Source organism: Colius striatus, chromosome W, assembly GCF_028858725.1.
Source record: "Colius striatus isolate bColStr4 chromosome W, bColStr4.1.hap1, whole genome shotgun sequence".
Classification (NCBI taxonomy): Eukaryota; Metazoa; Chordata; class Aves; order Coliiformes; family Coliidae; genus Colius; species Colius striatus.
This window is the reverse complement of record NC_084789.1, coordinates 20,666,040-20,685,214: the sequence shown is the minus strand read 5'-3', so window position 1 is coordinate 20,685,214 and position 19,175 is coordinate 20,666,040. Positions and strand designations below refer to the sequence as shown.

General features: G+C 47.5%; 1 protein-coding gene and 1 pseudogene across 1 annotated transcript; one reads left to right on the top strand and one right to left on the bottom strand.

Moving 5' to 3' along the window:
* Positions 1–520: 520 nt before the first annotated feature.
* On the bottom strand, positions 521–3,304 carry LOC133628531 (ATP synthase F(0) complex subunit C1, mitochondrial-like). Its single transcript, XM_062016829.1, has 5 exons — positions 3,227–3,304; positions 2,819–2,867; positions 1,740–1,817; positions 1,276–1,451; positions 521–712 (listed from the first exon to the last, which is right to left on the bottom strand). The coding sequence occupies exons 2-5, from the start codon at positions 2,855–2,857 to the stop codon at positions 598–600; spliced, it is 408 nt and encodes a 135-aa protein (XP_061872813.1). The 5' UTR covers positions 2,858–2,867; positions 3,227–3,304; the 3' UTR covers positions 521–597.
* A 5,146-nt stretch (positions 3,305–8,450) lies between these two features.
* Positions 8,451–12,231, top strand: LOC133628639 (calcium-binding and coiled-coil domain-containing protein 2-like; annotated as a pseudogene).
* The last annotated feature ends 6,944 nt before the right edge of the window (positions 12,232–19,175 follow it).

The window sequence follows — 19,175 nt, the reverse complement described above, 5'->3', positions numbered from 1 at the left end:
TCCACTGGCCACAGGCCTCCAACTTTGTGTGCCATTGATCACCAATAGCCTGACCTTGAAACCAGTTGTGAAAGAAAACATAAATGCTATGGCAATGTGTACCCCAGTGTACTTAATGACAGCTTAGTTATGCAAACACCATTAAGGTACTAAGCACACTCACCTGTACCCATCAGCTTTTCTACATATTGTCTTTCAGATACAAAAGAAAGACACTGAAGCATTTTCAATAACAGTGTGTGAGCTTTGTCAGCTCATCTGGAAGTATTTGCTTTACAAGGGCAATGCTTGCTGGGATTTTTGCATACATTTGAGCTGTTCAAGGACCTCCTCTCTTATCTAGCTGACTTCACATTAGTTTTCTCCCCTCCCATCACCATTTACTTTATCAGCAGAATGTCCCATACCTGGGACATTATCCTCTTTGACCAGTATATCAGTTTCTCCAAGCACTTCCCCCCCCACTGGACCACAACTTTGGAAAAAAAATAAAGTAGTAAAGGAAAAAAAAAGCCATCAGTTTAATTTAGAGAAATCTTTTCTTTAATTGTCAGTCTGGAACGCTCTGATGGAAGCCGCAGCCAGGACCAGAAGTTGTCACATGGCAAAGAGGATGAGGAATGCCACCATCAAACAGAAGAGACCCATGGCCTCAGACAGGGCAAAGCCCAGGATGGCATAGGAGAAGAGCTGCTGCTTGAGAGATGGATTCCTGTATATTGTACAAAAGGGGGGAACAAACCAGAGAGAGAAGGGAAAAAGGGATCTAGGGTGAAAAAAATCCACCAATCCAAACCAGAGCCCACATCACAGAAAGCCAGGATTATGTTACATAGGCAATAGATTTTGGACCACAAACCAGTATTATTCTAGCCAGCGGCTGCCTGCCATGAGAAAGTAATGATTTTTCCCCAGTTTTAGTGACATAGACACATTGAACCCTTCAGGGTAGTTTCCCCTGCCCTGGTGGTACCAGCCAGCTAATAACCACTGCTTCGTTTCTTCTAGAGGGAGGGATTGCACTAGAGAGCAGCTGCATCATTTAGAAGTATAGGATGGACTCAAACAATTCAGGTGCTTTCTTATTTATTTCAATGGACTAATGGATTGTAACAACCACTTTATGCTCCAAGGGTAACTTCTTCAGTCAAAAGCAGGACACTTTGATATACACAAGTGGAGCTGGACATATCTCCCAGAGAAAGCTCTGCTAATCTATTAAATTTAGTGCTGGGAGAGGGGAATCTATTCAGGTCAGCCTGGCATCTTACTTACCTGGCATAGCCAATGATCAAGCTGCCAAATACTGTCCCAATACCTGCTCCTGAACCAGCCACTCCAACTGTGGCAGCTCCAGCACCAATGAACTTGGCGGCCGTGTCGATGTCCCTGAACATGGTGCTGGTCTGGAACCCATGGCGGGTCAGCTGTGGATGGGACACGCCAACTGCCTAGGGGATACAGGACAAGAAACTTGCTAATGTCACTTTGCATCATAAATGTAAGGGTTTATTTTTTTAATAAAACATTATCAACATTCATCATCAAGGCAAAGGAAAAAAAAAAAAGAAAAATTAGGCAAAGTTGCTAACTCATCCCCAATCCGAACTAGAATCTATGTCCCTGTACTAGCCACCTTCTTGATATAGAGACTTACTCTTCCATCTCAGCAGAAACCCTCATGTACCACAGGCAGCAAGCACAGAAACCCAGGACCCAGTTTACCCCATAAGTCTCACCTGTACAGCCTGAATATCAGGCCTGCTGAAAACAGATACTGAAGCTGGTCTGGCCAGAGCCCTGGAACACCACCAGAACTTAAGCAAAACACAGACAGTTAACTCCTGTAGTTGGATGCATCCTCAATAACCCACAGAAAAGAGCAGTTATTTTATGAAGAACAGTCTTAGAAATTTCTGAAAACATCGAGTATAAAACAAGGCAAAGACATATATGAATATAGGACATTTCTAGTTCAGCCAGTAAGATTTAGTCCATAAGTAACATAACCACAGATCACACACCACAAGGTTCTACCTGCTACAGTAGTTTGGTCATTACTATCATTCCACACATTTTCCTTTAATTCCTACACTGAAAGAAGGAGCTGACTGAGTCCCTCTGTGACTATCAGTTAGCTGATCTTTGGAGAAGCCCTTGGACCTGCAGTTCACTGCACATCTACTAAGATGGCAGGAATCATCCTCTGGTCACCAGAGGTCACCTTGTTTCCTCTCCTTAAGTCCATAGTAAAACAAACCTACACTATTCCACCCTATCTAAGGGTATCCAAGGCAGCACTTTGAACCAACAACATAAAGAAGGACTTCACAGTCATAAAGCCTGTCCTGGTTTGAGCTAGGATAGAGTTAATTCCCGTGAGGAACCAGGAAAGGGCACAGCCTGAACAGCTGACCCAGGCTGGCCAGCAGGTATTCGATACCATCCTAACGTCATGCCCAGTATATAGGTGGGGGCTGGCCGGAAGAAGCTCCTCCGGGGTGGCGGTTTCTCGGTCGCCGGTCCGGAGCGGTCGCTTAGGTCGGGTCCCGGGTGGTGAGCAACTGCATCACTCACCAGTTTTCTTTGTAATATCCCCTTGTCTTTGTTATAGTTGTTCCTCATCAATTTTCCCTAGTAAATTGTTCTTATTTCAACTTAGGCGGGCTCTTTTACTTTTTTCCCCGATCCCCTCCGCGTTCCACTAGGAGGGGGAGGAGTCACAGTTTTGGGTTTTTTTTCCTTAGCTCTGACTGGGCAAAACCACAACAAAGCCTCATTAAGTATGACGATATTCCTCTGAAGTAAAGCAACTTACCAGAGCTGGAGAGCCGAGGAAAGCCACAGGAGCCTGCATTTTGCTTAACCTAATAAGAAAATGAATTGAAGATCCCAATTCTATTGCCACCCGCCAACACCCCCCCTCTCTCTGCCGCTCTGTTAATCCTCCCTCGGGGCCTTTCTGGAACAGACTCTCCAATTGTGCATTCCTCCCTTCATTGACTCAGCCGAAGCCCCCACCAAAAGCCAACTAAGCCCGCCCAAGCCCCGCGGTGTGTGTGAGCAGTGGAGAGGGCAACACTCATCGGCTGCCACCTCCCGGCGAAGGGCACCATCGCCACTAGCCACCTAAGCCCAGTGCTCCTCCACAGGAGTAGCTGCACGGGGGAGGGCCCGCGGTGCCCGGGAGGAAGGCGGGAGGCTGTGCCAGGGAGAGCGAACTCACCTGCACGGGCTGCGCTCGGGGCAGCGGCGGCTATAGCTATGAGGGCAGCGCAGCACCCCCACCTCGCTCACCTTGCCGTGTCCCCCCCCCCCCCCCCCCCGTGTCCTCCGCGCTCATTGGCTGCCGCCGCCAGGGGCGCGCGGCACCCTGGGACGACGTCCACACTTCCCATTGGAGCACCAAAGCGAACACCTCCTACCAGCATCCAAGACGACACAACGAGGCCGGAGGGCGATATCACTTGTGTAGGCTGTTATTGGTTAATTATTTGCTCTGCGTGCTCGCTGATTAGCTGGCGATCTGGAGGTCGTCCAATGGATAGTAAGGCGCGCTGAGGTGGATTTTTGCACCACGGAGTTACCGTAGAGGCGCGCGGCGATGGTGGTGGGCCCGGCGCTCCTTCCTGCTGCGCCGCTGGCTGCCGCGGCAGCCCCGGGCCTGTTCGCGATTCCCAAAGGGTTGTTTTGAACACGTAAACGTTTCCCTGTTGTGTGTTAAAGTTCCCGGTTCAGCCGTGGTGGATCGTCGCTAGAGCCAAGGTTTCGTTCCGCAGCCCCGGAGAGGGGCTTGTGAGAAACAAAACAAGCTTTCTCGCGAAAGACTCAGGTCAGACTCTGCAGTGAAGCACTTTTATTAAGCGTTCTTGCAAGAGCGGGTGTCCTAGCTAGTAGGCACACCCGATGGATACAACATTTGGCTTTTTATTCCCTGTCCCGGCCGCAAGGTCCCTCCCTTGTTTCCCCATTGATTAGGTACTCCAAGATTTACAACTTCTCGAGGCGCCTAAAATCCTCCTCAGAGGATGTCTGCTTTTGTATCTTATCGTGGATTCCCCCACAATCCTAAGATTTAAACTCTAATTACAAACAAACAGATAACAGTCTCATGGTTAGTCCACTGATTTACACTACACAGAGGCAGATAACAGTCATGGTTAGACCACTGATTTATATTACACAGAGGCAGACAGCCGTCAAAATTCCTTGTCTTAATTTCTTTCGGATTCTGCAAAAGCAACATCAATATTTCTCACAGGCTCAGGGCATCGGGGAGGGAGATCGCCGCCCGCCCGTGGTGCTGGGGTAAGGCCCGCCTCTGTGGTGCCCCAGAGAAAGCAGCAGTTGGAGGGGCCACCCCTGAGCCGTAACTTGTTACCGGGGCTTTAAGCTCTCATTTTGCCCTGAGCTCTTATCCATACGTCCACCCGATCCTGGTCGCCCGGGACAACCGGCTCCGGTGTCCCTGGTCTTGCTCTTCCTCGCCACCCTGAGGGTCGGCACGAAAGGGCGGTACCGGGGCTGAGGAGCATTCCCGCCCCCAACTACGAGCCCCAGCAGCACGGCCGGGACCGCTCAGGAGGAGATTTCCCGGGCGGGGCGGCCCGTCCCGGGGTGAGGCTCAGCCTTTTCCTGATCCTTCGCCTCGTTCTCACAGCTCCGGAGTTTTCCAGAGGAGCCTTCGGGTGAGTGGGGCGGGGAGTGGTGATGATGGGGTCCCATATACCACTCTCGGAGTCTGATGTACTGGGACCTCATGCACGGGAATGCTAGCGGGGACCGCTGTGGCACACGCTGCCGGCGGCAAGAGGCTGCCCGGCTCATCCAAGCCGCGGTGTCCCGGTGTCTGACCGCCGTTGGAAGGTGGTCTCACTTGAAAAGAGGGAATCCATGATTTTTCTGGGTCTTCGGGGCGCTGCAGGTTAATGAAAGATGAAAACAGCAACAGCGGAATAAAAGGGAAAAACCGAGGAACTCCCCGAAGAGAGGCTGAGCTGGGAACACCGGTGTAGTGGTTTTGCCTGGGCCAGGTTTTTCGGTAGCAGGGGTGGCTACAGGGGTGGCTTCTTTAAACAAAAAGAGTTGCCAGAAGCTTCCCCTGCAGCTCATAGGGTTAGGGCTAGTCAATTCTAAGCTGAACCCTGCACCCGACTCAGGCTTGACCAATTAGTGATGGAGGCAATGTCTCTGTGAATAACATATTTGAGAAAGAGAAGAAATTGTGCAGTTGCAAAACTGCAGCAGCAACAAGGAGGGAGAATGTGAAAACATCTCTGCAGACACCAAGGTCAGTGGAGAAGGAGGGGGAGGAGGGTGCTTAGGCCCTGGAAGAAAGGCTCCCCTGTGATATGTGGTGAGGACCATGGTGAAGCAGGTTGTCCCCCTGCAGTCCATGGAGGACCACCGGGAAGCAGAGACCCACTCGCAGCCCGTGGAGGAGCCCACGCCGGACCGGGTGGGTGCCTGAAGGAGGCTGTGACTCCATAAGAAGTTCATCCTGGAGCAAGTTCCTGGCAGGACCTGGGAGTCTGTGGGGGAGGTGCCCATGCCGGAGCAGGTTTGCTGTCAGGACTTGTGATCCCATGAGAGACCCAGGCTGGAGCAGTCTGTCCCTGAAGGACTGTTCTCCTGGTGGATGACCTACGTTGGGCAGTGTGCAGCTGCCCCCTGTGGGAGGCCCCATGCCGGAGCAGTTTGTGAGGAGCTGCAGCCCATGGGAAGAACCCATGCTGGAGAAGTTTGTGAGGGACTGTCTCCCGTGGGGAGGGACCCCACAGTGTAGCAGTGGGAAGTGTGAGGAGGCCTCCCCCTGAGAAGAAGCAGCAGCAAAGTCCATCTGTAATGAACTGACCGCAACCCTCATCCCCTGTGCCGCTGGGGGGGAAGGAAAGGGATTCCTGGGAAGAGGAGGGGTGGGAGGAGGTGCTTTTAAGACAATTTTATTTCTCATCTCCCTGCTCTTATTGTTTCTTTAATAAATCAAATCTTTTTTCTCCCTAAGTTGAGTCTGTTTTGCCCATGACGCTAATTGCTGAGTGATCTCTCCGTCCTTATCTCAACTCACAAGCCGTTTGTTATATTTCTCTTTCTCTCCTGTCTAGTTTAGGAGGGAGAGTGATTTTATGACTTGGTGGACATCAGATTAAACCACCACAACCAGGGGAAGCATTATTTACTCTGCCCCGTGTGAGCTGTGACAGTACCTCATTAGTTCAGCCTGGGGCTGGGACTACCCATTAGGCATCTGAAGGTTCCCAATTCTGTGGTCACTCCTTTCTTGCTGCTGCCAAGGAAGGTTCAGCTTTGGATTCCTGGAATTGACTTTTCTGGAATCAGTGTCAGGGTTTTCTCAGCAGTGATCTGCCCCTTAACAGCTTGCCAGGGCTGAAGCCTGGCTGCCTGCAAGATGTAGTGGCAAAGAGGGTGACAATTTCTGCCTCCAGCCCTGCCCAGGCTCCTAGCAGTTTGGATACAGTTTTGATCGATGCACCCACTACAGTTTTATATTGTGTGTTTTGTGGTGTCACCAACATGCTGCAAAGTTTTATGTGCACGTAACTCATGCAAAAGCTTTAATGCTATTTGTTAACCCTACAGTCAGGCAACATATTAATTTCAATACTGAGAATCATCTTGCAGTTTCAGCATAGCAGTCACAACTAGCAAGGCTATTATAGGAACAGGCCCAGAGGGGTTGTGGAGTCTTCTTCCTTGGAGATCTTCAAGACCCGTCTGGACATGTTCCTGTGTGACCTGACCTAGGTGAACCTGCTTCTGCAGGGCGGTTAGACTAGATCTCTAAAGGTCCCTTCCAACCCCTACCATTCTATGAATAGCCTGATGACACAGGACAGAGACAGAGACTGCCTGAGACAGAACTCTGACCTGCCTAATCAGGATCTCCTCCATTTGTGCCCTTCCATGGGAGCTGAGCTTAGCAAGGTGCCTCTCTTCCCTTGGAGCCAGGAAGCTGAAAGATGCTGTATTTGGAAGTCAGGTCATTGTGTTGGGTTTCAATGCAGAAAGTGAGGAGGCTGCTGAGTTTCCTCATCACCAGCATGAGTGCATCTCATTCAGTCTCACTGCTTCTCATTTCTGTGAAGGTGGAATGTGTTAGGGCTGGGTCTGCACGAGTCTTGGAGCTCCTAGCACTCGGCACTGATGAGGCCTCACCTCAAATACTGTGTTCAGTTTTGGATCCCTCACTACAAGAAGGACAAGTGCTGAAGCGTGTCCAGAGATGGGCACTGGAGCTGGGGAAGGGGCTGGAGCACAAGTCTGATGGGGAGAAGCTGAGGGAGCTGGGAGCGTTTAGACTGGAGAAGAGGAGATTGAGAGGAGATATCATTCTATACAACTATCTGAAAGGAGGCTGCAGTGAGGTGGGGGTCAGTCTCTTCTCGGTAATGAATGATAGGACAAGAGGAAATGGCCTCAAGTTGTACCAGGGGAGGTTTAGATTGGAGATGAGTAAGAACTTTTTTACCAAGAGAGTTATTAAGCATTGGAACAGGCTGCCCAGGGAGATGGTGGAGTACCCATCCCTGGAGCTATTGCAAAGCTATGGAGTTGAGGTGCTGAGGGCCATGGGTTAGTGGTGGGCTGGGCAGTGTGAGGACAGGGGATGGATGGACTCGATGATCTTAAGGGTCTTTTCCAAGCAAAATGATTCTATGATTCTATGATAGACTGTTGTCATGGTTTTGCCTAGCCGAGATGAAGGTGGAAAAGAAAAATACGACTCCTCCCCCTCCTAGTGGAATGTGGAGGGAATTGGAAAGAAAGGAAAAGAGCCCGCGTAAGTTGAAATAAGAACAATTTACTAGGAGAAAGTTGAAGAGGAACAACTATAACAAAAATAAGGGGATATTACAAAGAAAACTGGTGTGTGATGCAGTTGCTCACCATCCGGGACCCAACCTAAGTGACCGCTCCGGACCGGCGACCGAGAAACTGCGACCCTGGCAGAGAGCTCCTTCTGCCTAGCCCCCACCTATATACTGGGCATGACGTTAGGATGGTATCGAATACCTACTGGCCAACCTGGGTCAGCCTTTCAGGCAGTACCCTTTCCTGGTTCCTCACGGGAATTAACTCTGTCCTGGCTCAAACCAGGACAACTGTAAGCTGATATTTTTGTCTTATGCTACTGTCAAAGTCTGGACCTCACAGCTATGTCAGTCCCAAGCCACACTTCTCCATAGCTTTCACAGACACAACTATGTTGGCTGCATCTAAAGCTGAGATAATCCTCTTATTCTTTCTTCTTGTAGATTTCCATGATGAATGAGACGTCCTACGAGCCTCCCACATCCACTGTCCTCTTAAACAACTGCCACTTCTCCCAGGTCATCTTTAACAATGTGGAGAAGTTTTATGTTCCTGGAGGAGACATAACCTGTTATTAAACCCTCACACAGAACATTGTTCCCCGTGGGAAGGACTAGATGGGCATCTTCCGGGTAAGTCAGTACTGTGAATCCAGGTGTGCCAAGTATAAGGAAGCAGCAGCAGACAGAAACAAATACCTTGGGCTTTGATAGAACAGCATTGGGGATTTTTTTCAGTAATAACTTTGCGTCATGGAACATTTGGGAACAAAGTGCCAGACCTTTTGTGACCTGAGCAGGTTCAGGGCTAATCAAATACTCAGATTATCCTTTTGTGCATAGACCACAACTTTTCAAAGCCAGGGTATCAACACAAAAGTCCTCCCAGGATCTTATCCCATAAGATAAACATGAACTATGTGATATCATATAATAATTTTGCTGTTACAGGTGGGATGGAAAACAACCTGGGAATATTACACGTTCATGTGGACTCCTCTGCCTGGTGATGTCCACAGTGATACTGCTGTGCAGCAGCAGATCCAGTTCAAAGGTAGGTCAGGCGCTTGAGTCAGGGCTGTATGTGCATGTGCTCACACAGGGACACACACACAGAGAGATTGCCAGTTTTTCTGCCACTAGCAAGCACAACATTCAAAATTAACAGAACATTTGTGGGCTTTTATTAGCATATGCTCAGTGCTAACATGGAGTGATCCAGTAAATTAGATGCCAAGCTAGAACCCAGCAGACTTTGGTTCTACTCTTGGCTTTGCTACTGACCTGTCACACAAATTTGAGTAGCCTTTGTTTCTCTACCTGCTGTTTATCACTTTGATTGTGAGCTCTTTGTAATAGGGAATGACTTCATACATAGTGTTTCCATGTGTTTTGAATATTTTTGAATGAAAGTGACATTTTCATGGAAAGCCTGCCATTAGGTGGGAGTAAGAGCGCACATATTGAGGTGCTGTGAAGCCAAGCACTCTTATTTTGCAGTGTCTTCTGTGCAGCCCTTTTGTTAATGACTATGCTGCACACATAGTCCTAAACTAACAAACTGCCCAGAGCCCCAAAGCTCTGCCTCTCTGCTGAGTTCTGTGGACACAGGCATTGAGCATCTCCAAAGACTGAGGGTAGCATGTGTGCAGTATTCAAGAACTGAGTTGATGCTCAGCTTTGGACAGAGTGAGGAGAGTGAAGTAGCAGTCTGGTCTGTACTAGTAGCAAAAGCACTGGAGGTACAGTTGTTCCCTTTTCCAGAGTTCATCTTTCTTTGCCCTTTCCACTGTGCTATTTGGAATGTAGCTTTTCAGTGCTTCTGTTACAAACAACTTTGTCACTCACCAGGGAGAAGTGGAAGAGATTGAGCTACAAAACAAAAATCTACGTAAAGAAAATGAGGAGCTGAAAGCAAGCTGTGCAAACCTCTAGGAACAAAACACCACTCTGCAGAAAGATATCAAGAAGATACAGGTAAACAAAAAAGTTACTCAGAAGCTTTAAGTCTGAAAGATGAAGAGGGACTGATCAATGGTGATCAATGGCACAGAGTTGAGTTGGAGGCCTGTGGCCAGTGGAGTTCCACAGGGATCGATTCCGAGGCCAGTCTTGTTCAACATCTTCATCAACAACCTGGATGAGGGGACAGAGTGGAGCAAGTTCCCTGATGACACCAAACTGGGAGGACTGGCTGATTCCCCAGAGGCTGTGCTGCCATTCAGTGGGATCTTGACCAGCCTGAGAGTTGGGCAGAGAGGAACCTCATGAGGCTCAACAAGGACAAGTGCAGAGTCCTGTATCTGGGAAGGAACAACCCCATGCACCAGTACAGGCTGGGGGTCGAACTGCTGAAGAGCAGCTCTGCAGAGAGAGACCTGGGAGTCCTGATTGATAATAAACTGACATTGAGCCAGCAATGTTCCCTTGTGGCCAAGAAGGCCAATGGCATCCTGGGATGCATCAAGAAGAGTGTGGGCAGCAGGTCAAGGGAGGTTCTTCTCCCCCTCTACTCTGCCCTGAGGCCTCATCTGGAGTCCTGTGTCCAGTTCTGGGCTCCTCAGCTCAAGAGGGACAGGGAAGTGCTGGAGAGAGTCCAGCAGTGGAACAGGCTGCCCAGACAGGTTGTGGAGGCTCCTTCCTTGGAGGTCTTCAAGACCTGCCTGGACATGTTCCTATGCGACCTAATCTAGGTGAACCTGCTTCTGCAGGGGGGTTGGACTAGATGATCTCTAAGGGTCCCTTCCAACCCCTACCATTCTATGATTCTATGACTGAGTCAGATCTTGTTCCACTGTATGCGTCCAGGGGGAAATTAAAGAGATTTCTCCCCATATGATCAGTTTAATCCTTTACCAAATTATACAGGACCTCTACTGTGCTAAGAACAATGATCAACAAGAGACAACTTCAGACAGGGAAGTCAGGAACATGTGGGAAGGGGAGCATTCAAAAATGTTTTGTAGGCTGTCCTACAATCACACTATCATTATCTTTTCCTCCTTCAGTTTTGCTCAGGGTTTAATATGAGGTCTGAAAGAGTAGTCAGGATGTAAAGGCTTTTCCTTCTTCAGATGAGTTCCTGGCAGTGTTGATTTGAGGGGTTTTGCAGTTCCAGTGGACTATTGCTTGGGTCCTGTTTACCTCCTGTCAACCTCAGTGTGATTTTTCAGGAGCTGCAGAGTAGTTTAGAGTCTCTAAGGAGCAACACAGAGAAACTGGAGCTGGAGCTGAATTCCCTGAAAAAGGAAAATAAACATCTAAAGGAGCTGGATGACTACAGAGAGTCAGAACTTCACCAGTAAGTATATTTACAAAGCAGGACTTTGTGTAAGCACATTGCCTTTATGGTTTAAATTTCCATCTGTGAAAGTATGATCTGTTTTGATTTGTTTTGAGTAGACTCAAAGAGCAAGTTCAGAATGTGACCTCTGACAAGGAACGTCTGGAATCCAGACTGAAAACAGCCCTGGATCATGTGGACCAGCTGCAGGTAGCAAACGTAGCTGCCCTCCTTTGGTTTTGTGAACTGTCTCTGATGGAATCAGTTTCCCTCTGACTGAGAAATGAGCAATCTTGAGCAAGCATGTTGTGTATGAGTTTCTTTTTTAATTACACGGATTCTTTAGGAAAGTGTCAACCTTTGATATGATTTGACCTCCAGGAAACCAAGAAAGCTGGCTTCTGGAAGGAAGGATAGAAGGGGATGTGCTAAGAATAACCATAAGGTTTTTATTCCCTAAAAACTTCCCCTTTGCGTGCTCATTAAGTTGACCAGCATCAGACTGTTGTTTACCTCCTGCTCGCTAAGAATCCAGGCAGAAAACACTTCTGTTTTAAAAAACATTATAAAATTACACTCAGCACTTGGGTGAAAACAAGGCTCCTAGCTGGGAGGAATGTGTTGGTAGACTGAAAATAGCTTGGTTGTTAGGGCTGGTACCTGGGAGAACCGGAAGAATGGGCCAACCGTCTGGCTATAGAGTCTCTGGTTTTCTCTTTATTCTCTGATTTCCCAGACTAGAAGTGTCATGTTGAAACTTCTCTCTTCAGAGAACATGTGAATGTATAGTGTGCTCTGATGAATACATCAGCTCCAGTGTATCCCCACACATCTGTTCTCCATTTCTACAAAGGTTTAATGGAAAAATGTTTGCAGAAAAAAAAAACAATTGAAGTGTCCATGGGTTCTGGAGCTTTGCCTTTCTGTAGGAAAAGGTGCCTGTGACCTCCCTCAGAGCAGTTCAGTTTTCACTTTTTGTACACTCTTCTTTCTCCCTAGTCCCAAATGTTGAATTATGAGACAGAAGTGCAAAACCTGGCTCATATGGTGCCAGTCTCAGGCAAGCCGGGATTGGAGCAACGCACTGAAATGCACCAAACCCACTCAGATTGCTGAAGGGGGAGCATTGCCATGAGCAAGTGCTGCCATGCTGTATGCAAACCCCCAATTTATTGTAAAGAATTATATCATAGAATCATAGAATCATAGAATGGTAGGAGTTGGAAAGGACCTTTAGAGATCATCTAGTCCAACCCTGTAGGTACAGATGTAGCTTGGACCAGCCAGCTTGAATAAAGATGGTAGGGATAAGTTAATGCAGCTGGCAAGCTACTTCAGAAACAGGTGCTGCAAGGTAATCAATTGGGCCCTGGGTGATCTCATGGGCAGAAGCAGCATAAAAGCAGGTAGCTAGCAAAGGAAGGGTGGTTTTGAGTCAACTCTGGTGGTTGTACTATGTTGTCCGTGTACGTCTCTGCACGTGTATTACTTAGACTCTCTACGTTCTTCAAGTGAATATTGCCTGCACCACTACAACATTTGGTGACCCCGACGTGATTTGCCGAATTGGTTGGATTAAGAACCCTCGGCAGAAAAGCACTTGGATTCCTGCTTGAAAAGGCAAGTGATCTGAGTAAAGTGATATAATGGGAAAAATGCTAAGCAAAGAGGAAAATCCTATTGACACCCTCCAGCATATCCTTGCTGAGAAAGGATTCAATTATGAAAGAGAGGATTTGCTAAGACTTGTAAGATGGGGACAGGAAGTAGGTCTCTTTGTCTCCCCCCAAGAAGTATATGAAAAGGGACACTGGGAAAACCTAGGAGACATGTTGAATAATGCTATCGGCTTGTGTAACTTGGTATCATCCATTATACACCAGCTAGAAGCTGAGTGTGCTGCAGCTGCTGCCATGAAAGCAGAAACTGCTGTACCATCTGCGTTCCCAGTAGATGCTAAAAGGTTCTTTGGAGGTGGTGACTTTATAGTACCATCGGCTCCACCTCTAGAAGAGGAGAGCATAGATGTGAGCCCACCTCCCCCAGAACCCCCTAGAGCACCGTTCCAGAAGCCAAATATGCGCATTGCTTCTCCTCCCCTCCCACCCATCCTTCACCATCCTGCCCCATCCCATCCTTCTGCTATGCCTGAAGGAGTGAGTACCTGGCAGAGAACAAAAGGTACGCTTTACAAATGACACTGTGGATATGCCATTGCCCCTGAGCTCATCAATCCCTGAGTGTATTCCTCTTCCATCATCACCCCCAACATGACTTTGGCCCATTTGGAGGAACTGATGAAAAAATCAAAAGCAACACCTAATCAACTGTTGGAATGAATTAATGAATTAACCAACAGAGATTAAAGTTTCATCCCCACAGGTGCCCAGAGACCCCCAGCCAGATGACTATGATCTGGCTAAGAAATGGAGAGGCCTCATACGTGATGCGGTAATCGAAGGAGAATTTATTCCACAAGCCTTTCCAGTAATAGTAGCACAAAGAAAACGACAATGGGCACCTTTGGATTGGAAGTTGGTAAGGGAAGGCCAGAAAGCTGTAATGCAATATGGCTTGTCCAACCCATATGTTCAAACGTTATTGGATCATATTTTCGCCAGTGGATTAATGACTCCATTTGACTGCCGGAAGCTAGCAGAAACCTTCCTGAAGCCCACTCAGGTATTACTATGGGAGTCTGAATGGGAAAAAAGAGTTGATCTGGCAGTAGTAGAAAATATGGACTTACAACAGGGAGATCCGCGGCGAGTCATCACAGCAGATATGATGTTGGGTAAAGGACCGTTTGCTGACCCTCAGGTACAAGCCCGACTGCATGAAGCTATTTTGCAGCATACACAGACACTGGCTCGTCAAGCATTTAAGATTGTTCCTGACATGGAGGTGCCAGTTCCCTCATATACAACTATTATACAGAAACCTAATGAGCCTTTTATGACCTTTTTAGACCGTCTAAGAGCAGCTCTGGATCGTATACCAAACATGTCAACTGAAGTAAAGGCAGAAATAGGGTTACACTTAGCAGTTGCTAACACTAACCATGACTGCAAAAAGATCCTGCAGGCTCTCCCGCGGAAAGCAACTTTGGTCGACATGATAGAAGCCTGCTCTAGGGTAGGATCATCAGCACATTTAGCTGAAGCTATGGCAACAGCATTGAAACCTTTAGTTCAACCTCACAAAGGAAATCGGAGGCCAAAATGCTTTAACTGTGGAAAAATAGGACACGTGAAAAATCAATGTCAGTCCAGACCATTGGTATGGACAAACAGCTCCGCCAGGCCATCTGGGTCCAACGGCAGATTTCATGGCAATTGTTACAGATGTGGCAAGTTTGGCCATAGAGCCACTGAGTGCCGCTCTCGAGTGGCCAGACATACAATGCCTAAGGGAAACAGGTTAACGAGCACAAAAAGGGTGAGCGTGATGACACAAAAACGCCCTTCAACACCAACAGCTGCCTGGATGGCCTCAGATCAGCCACTGCAGGAAGTGCAGGAGTGGATGTGGAAACAGCAGTAGATGTAACCATCCACAACACGGAGGTAACAGTTATCTAACGCTAACGGACCCCTTGGCTATGGTTTAAGTGCTTTGCTTTTAGGACGGTCATCAGCCTCTTGACAGGGTATTTTTGTGCTCCCCGGTGTAATTGATGCGGATTATGAAGGAAATATTGGAATAATGATTAAAGTTTGGCAGCCACCAGTTCATATACCTAAAGGAACTAAAATAGCTCAATTAGTTCCTTTCAGAGATAAAGTTCCATTTGCAGGAAGTCGTAAGTGTCGAGATGGTGGTTTTGGATCCACTGGAGCACCTGAGGTAAGACTGGCAATGCCACTTTCACAGGGAAAGCCCACTCAGACAGTTGTATTCCAACATCCAAATGGGGAACACATGGTTGGGTACAACACATTACTGGATACGGGAGCAGATGTTACTATTGTTCCATTATCCTATTGGCCAAAAAGTTGGCCTTTAGAGAATTTAGACACCCCTGTTGTTGGAGAAGGAGGAATACAGATGACAAAAATTAGCAGAGACCTGATTTCGGTATGCATACAGGACAAAGAGAATAGATGTGTGCAAATTAGGCCCTATGTAATGAATACTTCAGTTTGGCTTTTAGGTAGAGACGCCTTAAGCCAAATGGGCTTTCGTTTGTCAAATGGAAATTTTTAATAGCAGCCATTGATGGGCGACCAATCCTGAAGTTAACCTGGCTCACAGATAAACCAGTTTGGATTAATCAATGGCCGCTAAGCAAAGAAAAGCTCGCCCAGATGCATGAATTAGTAAATGAACAATTAGAGAAAGGTCATATGAAGCCATCCATCAGTACATGGAATACACCAATTTTTACTATCCCTAAAAAATCAGGGAAGTGGAGGCTGTTACATGATTTAAGAGCTGTTAATGCAGTGATGCAGGACATGGGTGCTTTACAGCCAGGATTACCCTCTCCTGCAATGATTCCAAGAGAGTGGCCCCTGTTGGTGATTGACCTAAAGGACTGTTTTTTCACAATTCCCCTACATGAGGATGACAGTGAGAAGTTTGCTTTTACAGTACCATCGATTAACAAACAAGAGACAGCAAAACAATAGCAATGGACTGTTTTACCTCAGGGAATGAAGAACTCGCCAACTATTTGTCAAACATATGTTGCCTGGGTGCTAGCACCTCTGCGCAAAAAATACCCTCATGTTTTATTTTACTATTATATGGATGATATCTTCATTGCAGGAAAAGACCTGGACCAGCATTGCATTCTACAAGAAGTGAAGTGACAGTTGAGCATCTCCGGGTTAGTGATCACATCAGAGAAGGTACAAATGCACGCCTCTTGGAAATATTTAGGTAATATTATCACCGATGCACGCATTTATCCTCAGAAGGTGGCAATTAAAACAGATATTGCTAATTTAACAGATGTTCAAAAGCTAATGGGTGATATCCAATGGGTACGAACCATATGTGGTATCACGAATGAGGATCTTGCGCCACTAATGCCTTTGTTAAAGGGCTCAGTAGAGGCTGACAATGAGCAGAAACTGTCTCGGCAGCAAATACAAGCAATAGAAAAGATAGGAAATAAGAGAGTCAATAACTACAGTCACCGATATGATCCTGACTTGTCAATTAACATTGCTGTGATAAGTCAAAACCAGCATGTAATGGCAGTCTTGATGCAATGGGATTCAGTAGCAAAAGACTCATTGAGGATCTTGGAGTGGATATTTTTGCCATATAATTTGCAAAAAACAATTACCACGAGGCTAGAGGCAATTGCGAAAATAATAGTTAAGGCCAGGAAACGTCTGCTGGAAATAGCAGGGATTGAGGCAGACGGCATTTTCGTTCCTCTCACAGATGAGTTCTTGAACTGGGCACTGCAACAATCTGATGAATTACAGTGGGCCTTATTGTCATATCCAGAAACTATAAATAATCATTATCTGGCCCATAAATTGTTTTCTGTTAAATTTCAAATGGAAGACCGGCCGTTGAGATCAGCAGTACCTGTTAAAGGCCTGACTGTTTTTACCGACGCAAGTAAGATCCAAGCCAAAGCAGGAGTGGTTTGGTGGGAGAATGGAAAATGGCAAAATCTAACTGTTCACTCCCCAGGCAGTTCAGTTCAACTGCTGGAACTGATGGCTGTAGTTAAAACTTTCGAGAAATGGCCAGACGTCCCATTAAACATAATCTTTAATTCCCTCTATGTGGTCGATGCCGTCACTCGATTAGAGAGAGCGTTGTTGAAAGAAATCTCTAATCAGAATCTGTATCACTTATTTCTGCGGCTCTGGCATCAGATAAATGAACGTCAAACTGCTTATTATACTGGACATATTTGAAGCCTTTTGGGCTTAAAAGATGGCCTATCAGTTGGCAATGAAATTGTTGACAAGATAGTGGCAGCTCCTTTATTGGGCCAATAATTGACAAATTTTCTCAAGCCCGAAGGTCACACGATTTTTTTCATCAAAGTGCAAAAATGCTGGCAAAGCAGTTTGACCTGACCATATGGGATGCTCAGGGTATCGTTTACATGTGCCCTGCATGCCAGAATCAAATCGGCCTAGGAGTAGGAGTCAATCCCAGGGGTCCGGCACCATTAGGAATATGGCAATTGGATATCACTGTCTATGCTCCCTTTGGACGATTTAAACGTATACATGTCACTATTGATATTTATTTAGCCATGGTTTGGGCCACAGCCTTAACCAGTGACAGTTCTCGAGACGTCATAAGACATTGGAGGAGTTGCTTTGCAGTCCTTGATGTTCCAAGAGAGATAAAAACTGATAATGGCTCGGGATACACAGCCAGTAGAACACGTAAGTTTCTGAACTTATGGGGTGTTAAACATACTACTGGAATCCCAGGAAATTACACCAGTCAAGCCATTATTGAACGTACACATCAAACCTTAAAAGGCCTCCTAGAAAAACAAAAAACGGGGTGTCCTGGTTTAGCCAGGAGCAGCTTTTGGCTTGGTAACAGGGGGAGCGGGTTGCAGTGAAGACCCTCCCCCGGCTCCTAGGTTCAGACCCACCTCCGGCCCGGCTGGGCCAATCTGGCGCCTCTGCGATCACTATTTAGGGGACGGGAATTTGAAATGCGAGTCGGGAGGTGGAGAGTGATACAAGATGGAGGTCACCACGCGGACCCTTCAGCCAGAGAAGGAGGAAGGAACGAGAAGCAGTAGACCGGAGACCCCTCTGCAAGCCGTGGCGAGAATACAAGCTGTGCCCCTGAAACCTATGGAGATTCGTGGCAGGACTGAGAGCCACTAACAGCTCCGTGTGGGTGAGCCCGGACGGGCGGGGGACTGTGTGGGGAGACGGCCATGGCCCAGGCCGTGTTGGAGAGCCTGCGCGCCGCAGAGCAGCCCCACACGAGAGGCAGAGAGGAGCTGCAGCCTTTGGAATAAGTGGGCATCGGAGCAGCCCGTGCAAGTCTGCCATGCTTGTGAGTTACCCCACGGACTTGCAGGGAGGACTGGTGTGGAGTTCACCCGTCCTGAGGAGGGACAAACGGCAGAAGCTCTCGGAAACCGACTGACTGAACCCCCCACTGCCTGCCCCCCCGAACCGTTCAGGGGGGGGCAAGGTAAAAACACCGGGATCAGGGCTCTGAACCCGGGAAGAGGGGAGGGGTGGCAAAGAAGATGTTCTTAAAAAGGCTGGTTGGACTCTCCATTGATGTATTACTCTGGGTTGTTTCATTTTGGTTATGTTTTGGTTGCTTTTGCATTAAATTATTTTCTGTTTTCTTCCCCAAAACCGAGTAGCCTGGTCTGTTTTGTCCTGAACCTTAAGCGGCAATTAAGCCCTCCCTGCCCTCGAGCAATCCTCAGCCTCTTCGGTACTCGAGGCTAATCGTGGCCTTTGTTCCCTGATGGGCCTAAACCACGACACGGGGGAAGAGGGGGTGAGCCCTCAAGACAAACTAATGAAAGCCCTTTATACAATGAATCATCTCAGAATTGTGGCAAACGGGAATGAACCACCAGCATTAACACACTTTGACCAAATGAGTCGGGATTTGGTACCTGAAGTTTGGTATAAGAATCCCATTACTGGAGTGCCGCGAAGTTTTCGGCTCTTGGCCTGAAAAACCCAGGCTCGAAGCCTAAAAACCCAGGCTCGAAGCCTGAAAAACCCAGGCTCAAAGCCTGAAACCAGGCTCGAAGCCTGAAACCAGACTCTAAGCCTGAAAAACCCAGGCTCGAAGCCTGAAAAAACCCAGGCTCAAAGCCTGAAAAACCAGCTCCAAGCCTACTTCATGCGGCGATCAACCCAGGGTCCGATTCTCAGCTGGGTGGGAAGAAATCAGTCCTACTCAATGTGAGTGATAGCAGAAATCTTCACTTTCTTGAGAGCAGGCTCTAACTTATATCCAGCAGCTTCAAAGCTAGCTCAGCAACAGCAGCTAATAGATTACATTCTTATGTTCATCCTACTTGCGGTTTCTGCAATAAGCAAGCTCCCTCACATTTTCCCATCTTGTTTTCCCCCATAGTTGTT